Source organism: Aptenodytes forsteri, unplaced genomic scaffold (genome assembly GCF_000699145.1).
Source record: "Aptenodytes forsteri isolate BGI_AS27 unplaced genomic scaffold, ASM69914v1 Scaffold51, whole genome shotgun sequence".
NCBI lineage: Eukaryota > Metazoa > Chordata > Aves > Sphenisciformes > Spheniscidae > Aptenodytes > Aptenodytes forsteri.
The window spans coordinates 4,659,443-4,664,667 of record NW_008795495.1 but is presented as its reverse complement, the minus strand read 5'-3'; the positions used below and the strand labels follow the sequence as shown (position 1 = coordinate 4,664,667).

The 5,225-nt window shown below is 49.5% G+C and overlaps 1 protein-coding gene across 1 annotated transcript in view; it reads left to right on the top strand.

Moving 5' to 3' along the window:
- LOC103900950 (ES1 protein homolog, mitochondrial) overlaps window positions 1-5,225 on the top strand; it is a 13,297-nt gene that overhangs the window by 1,802 nt on the left and 6,270 nt on the right. The window contains exon 2 of the mRNA XM_009281746.1: window positions 4,985-5,214. Within this exon, the coding sequence (XP_009280021.1) occupies window positions 4,985-5,214 (230 nt within the window). The remainder of the gene's footprint in view (window positions 1-4,984; window positions 5,215-5,225) is intronic.

Here is a 5,225-nt window from a genome sequence, read left to right as displayed (position 1 = left end):
GACTCGATGATCTTAGAGGTCTTTTCCAACCTTAATGATTCTATGATTCTATGACATAATGAAGGTGCCATAACTGCTCGTTAGCCAAACTAGAAATACAGCATGAACTGGTTATTAGTCCTGGCTCAGCATATGTTTGCAGTTTGGACTATTAAGTCTCCATTCAGGCACTGCTGTGGTTGCTGAAGGTGTTGGGTCAAATGACTAAGATGGCAAAGCTATTGATTTTTTTTTTCATTTTAGTAGCATTTTTGTATCTCACTTCATTGCATCCCACAGGAAACTTTTGCAGCACAGTACTCTGTTTTTTCCTCTCATACAGTTATGTCATGAACCGTATTTTAACATAGAAAATAAATGACTAATACATTTGTGAATGAATATACTTGAGCTGAAAAGCTCACGTCAGCAATTTCTGAGCCAGCAACTGTCTCGTTTCTTATCCAGAAACATGTCGAAGTGCCCTTTATAAACCCACAGAGATGATCTGCGTCTTTGTCCACTAGCAGGCTTAGAGGACAGATTGAGACTGACTACAAAGATCAACCTCTGGAGTTGACAGGATTCCTAAATTTTTCTCATTTCCCAGAGTATTTTCTTTTGATTAGTGAAAACCGAACATTTTCCTGAAACAATGAAGAAGACTCTCGGTGATTTCCCGTTATAAAACAATACCTTCTCCATCTCTGCCCTTGAAAGCGACAGGATGGAAGGAGCAGAGGAGAAAGGGGAAAACAAACCCTGCTGCTGCAGCCAAAAGTTGCAGTTTTGAACAGCTAGTTTGGTTTTGAACATCTACGTGAGTCATCACACTGTAATAGTCACAGCAAAGAGGCTGTTGAACCTGAACTAACAGCTCCTAGCTCATGAAAATGGGCTTCTCTGGATGGTGCTTACACCCTCAGCTGCACATCTGCCAGCCTATATACTGGCAATATGCCATTCAGTAAGAAAGTTACGGTTATATATATGGATTGCAATAGACAAAACTACACAGCTGGCAGTTTTACTGCTCGCAGTTTTTTTATATACTTACACTGGCATATGCTAGCTGTTGAGTCAGCTGGATGCACACTGAGAAATACAAACATTACCTGAAGTCATATTGAAGCCAGTCTGAAAGACAGAAGTTCATCAGTCTGAGGTCCATCCTCCCCACCTTTTTGAGGGGTATGAAAGAAATCTTGAGAAAAGGAGCCAGATACAGGACTCCTCTGCACCTATACTCTGCTATGTAGCCTGAGATGCAACCTGAACTGTGAGGTGGGGTGGGAGAAAGCCATGTCTTTTTCTATGGGAAAGGAGAATGGCTGGGCTTTGTGACTGTGTTAACGTAGGGCTAAGGGTTCCCCTCAAGTCCTCCTGAACCCTGAGAGCTAGGATGAGGGCTGTGCTCAGGACAGACGTGCAGTTCAGTGAGCATTTGGGACTGCAGAGCAGCCCCTGCTTTGCCTGGCAGCTTAAGGGGCAGGTGAGGGAAATGATTTAATTCCAAGCTGGAATTCCAGAGGGGCTCTGCTGAAGGCTGAGAGATAGAATAAGAGCTGGGATAAGGACGCAGATGAAGTTCATCACGAGTTTTGAGCTGAGAGGGACTCTCTGGGATCTGCTGCAGAGTAGGGGTAAGTGAATTGATGAGTCAACTGGATGCAGTCTGTGAAATACAAAGAGCTACCCAAGTCAAATTCAAGCTAATCTGAGAATCTGTCATTAGGCAACTAAGGCCCTTCAGAGCAGGATTTCCACTAGAGAAAACATCTTTCTCAAATCCTGAGCAGTAAGAAAAGGGTTGGGGTCCAGGACAGAGATGTAATTCAACGAGTACTGACGTACTGAAGGGCACAGTACGTCAAGGCCCAGGGCGTGCTTGTCCCCTTCAGGTTGTGTAGCTGTTTGCTCAAGGTCTGATAAGAACTGTTGCGAAGAAAGCCAGAAACTGCTCCTGCCTAGGCTCTCCCAAACAGCTCTGGTGGAACACTTCAGCAGGGCCTCCCTGCTCCTTTCCTGGGGAGCTGCCTTTAAGCTGAGGCTCTTGACTCTCACCTGAGCTACACTGCAGCCATGCCTGGGCCCAGCCCTGTTGATGCAGACCCTGGCGCATGCATGTCTCCCCAGCTTGACCTTGGATCTACCTCATCACCACGGACTTGCCTAGTGATCGTACTCTTGGTGGAACCTCACTGCCATCACCAGAGCTGCCCTGCTCACCTTGCTCGGGGGGTTGGGACTGGGCCAGGCTGGTGAGGCACCTGCCTCCACTTGCCCTGTTATCATGCTCGGCTCCCCCTGGGGAGCAGCCAGCCCTCGCTGTGCCCTGGCACCCTAACTCTGATGCTGCCACGTAGCAGAGCAGTGAATCCTCTTCTCCACTTCAAATACATGTTTATCTGAAGTCAGGTAACAACTTTTGTCATTTATGCTAGCTCTAGGGGTGTCAGCGAGCAGCAGGAGTAGGGCTGCTTTTCACAGGAGGATAAGCCAGGAGCAGAGGTGACCATGGTGCAGGCAAGGGCAGTGACCTCAATGACCACAGTGCAGTCCTGAAGTTTCTGAATGGGAACAGGTATGTAGTAGTGGCTGGATCCACCAACAACCCCAGACACAGCAAGGTAGAGTCAAGCCCAGGGTCCAGCCAAGAGACAGGACGGACTACCTATAATATGTGTCCAAGGTCCATCCAGGAGGCAGGACTGAAGATGAGGCTACCTGTAGCAGAGGTCCACAGTCTGTGCAGGAAGACCAGCCTGTATGTCAGGACAACAGGAGACAGGACTGGACATGCATAGCTCAGGTCATGTCTGGATGTCCAGGCCTAAGTTTACATGGAGCCCATGAGTCAGTGGCCAGAGGGTGTGTGGGTGGAGGCCCCAGCTGAGGCTGGCCAAGGTAATTAAGGGCTATTAATGCACTCAGGGCCCTGACAGCAGCTTCTCCTCCCATCAAGGTGAGTCCTCACACCTTACGAAGATCTGGCTTCAGAGGTGTACTGCTTGTGAAGTGCTTTTGTTGCTATTTGCAACAAAACAATGCTATTTGCTATTTTCTGTTGTGGACTCAGGCCAGAGAAGAGTCATCATGTGCAGTTTCAGGGTGATGCAGAGCCAGGGCAGGAATATGTCATGAGCTGGGATGAAAACATGGACCTAAGACAGACACAGAGGGCCATGACAAGGTCACAGAGCTGGGGTAGGGACATGGCATGAGCAAGTTGGAGCTAGATGATGGCACAGAGCCGGGGCAGTTACCACATCCCAGTCAAGTCCAAGATCCATCCAGGAAAAAGGGTTACCTAAAATGGGAGTCTGAGGTCCACCCAAGAGACAGGACCAGAAACAAGACTGGAGATGAGGCTACCGACAATTCAGGTCCAGGGTTCATCCAGGAAGACTAGTCAGTAAGTCAGGACAGAAAGGAGCAGGGAATTCCAGCTCTGAAGGCGCTCAGTTCTCTAGCTCCAATGTTAACCCTGGCCCTAACACACAGGAGAGTTTGGGAATCTGCTCTATCTCCAAACATGCATTGAACTTAAACTCCATCCAGACAGCAGCCTCTTCATAGCTCTCAGGCATGAGGAGACTCTCAGTTCCCCTATCCCCAAACCTAACCAACCTTTCCGTTCTCCTGCAGCTGAGCCCAGGGAGTCCTGTGCCAGTAAGCGCTCCACTCTCACCAAACATGTTTTGTATTTCTCTGGGTTGAGATGCGTCCACTGGAATTTCCCTGGGGTCCTACTCAGCCTGGAGAGTAAGGTGAGGTCTTGGTGCTGTACAGAGCTCTAACTCCACAAGTGTTTTGAGCTGAGAGGGATCTTCCAGCGTATGGTTGTGGATTAGGTGGTCAGGCAATCGAGGGCTTTCCGAGCTGGAGTTGCACTGCAGTCCTGTTCAATCCTGAGAGGCAGAGTGTGGGCTGTGGTGGAAACAGAGCTGTAGCCCTGCATTTATTTGGAACAAAGCATTACCCAGCAGACAGCAGTCTGCCCTTATGCAGGGAGTTCCCCTATCTTGGCCCTTTCCTGTTCAAGAATCTCCCTATCCATCATCCCACACAGACTCCTGACCTCGCAGTATACAGCTGAATGCATTTTGCTACAGAGACTTTGCTTTCATATGCCATTTTTGCTCTTCCCAGGCTATGCACTGTTGTGTCCCCTGCAGAACTCCTGTACTCCAAATTTTTGGAAGACACTCTCATTTTCCTACAAGATCATCCCTCTGGTCCAGTAAAAATGTAGATTTTCATTATTAAGCCCAAGTTTCTTATTATTGTAAGAGAAGGAGCTGATGAAAAATGGACTAAAGAGCTAAAAGACCTTGCTAAAATTAAGTACATCTGGTCTCCAGTGTAGCGTTTGTGTGCTGAGTTGTAAGGAGGAGACTAGGGATGAACTTCTGCCTTGGCCCAAGGAAGCCCTTTGGTTCCCTAGGGCGATGCCTTAATGACTAAGCTGGGAGTAGGTGCAAGAAGGTAGGTTTGGTTTTCCAAAGAAACTCCTTGGTTTTCCTGGTAAAACGGAGCCACTCCCTAGAGCACAATAGAAGGTTAAGGGAGCCAAAAGGGGTACGTGAGTCTGACGAGTATCACTGAAACAAACAGCATCGGGTCCCAGCAGTACTGCTGGCCTCTACCCAAATTCCACTTTTTTTGGCTTTCAAAGCAGTATATTCATTACACCATTACAGTCCTATGGGTAAAACAAAAAACCAACCTCACACGTACACTGCTGAGCCTTTGTAGGGTCCTACTGGAAGCAGAGCAACTTTCAGGCAAGCTACAGGAATGCAGACGGGTAACAGCATTGCGGGGGTCAGCGAGCAGCACCTTCTCTGCGTTACTGCTCCGCTGCGGTAAGCAGGCCAGAACAGAAATGAGACCTAAAAGACGGCCGAGCCCGTTCTGTTTAAAGCTAAAGGAGCATCCAATTGTGTTTTTTTTCCAGACTTCCCCCTGACGTTTAAAACTCATCCCCGCCTACACTTTGTAGGCAGGAGGGAGAGCACCTAGTGCCTGCAAGGAATTGCGCACGGCGTGCCAGACCCCCGCGGCGGGCTCAGCCCCCGGGGTGCCGGCTGTGGGGGACCGCGGAGCGCAGGCCCTGCGAGCCCCCCAGGTGCGGGCGGCTGCACGACGGAGGCCGCGCCGGCGCACAACAGCGCAGGCGCAGCAGGAGGAGGAGGCAGAGGAGGGAGGGTGCTGTGAGGCCCGGGTTCGGCGGTTTGAGCCGC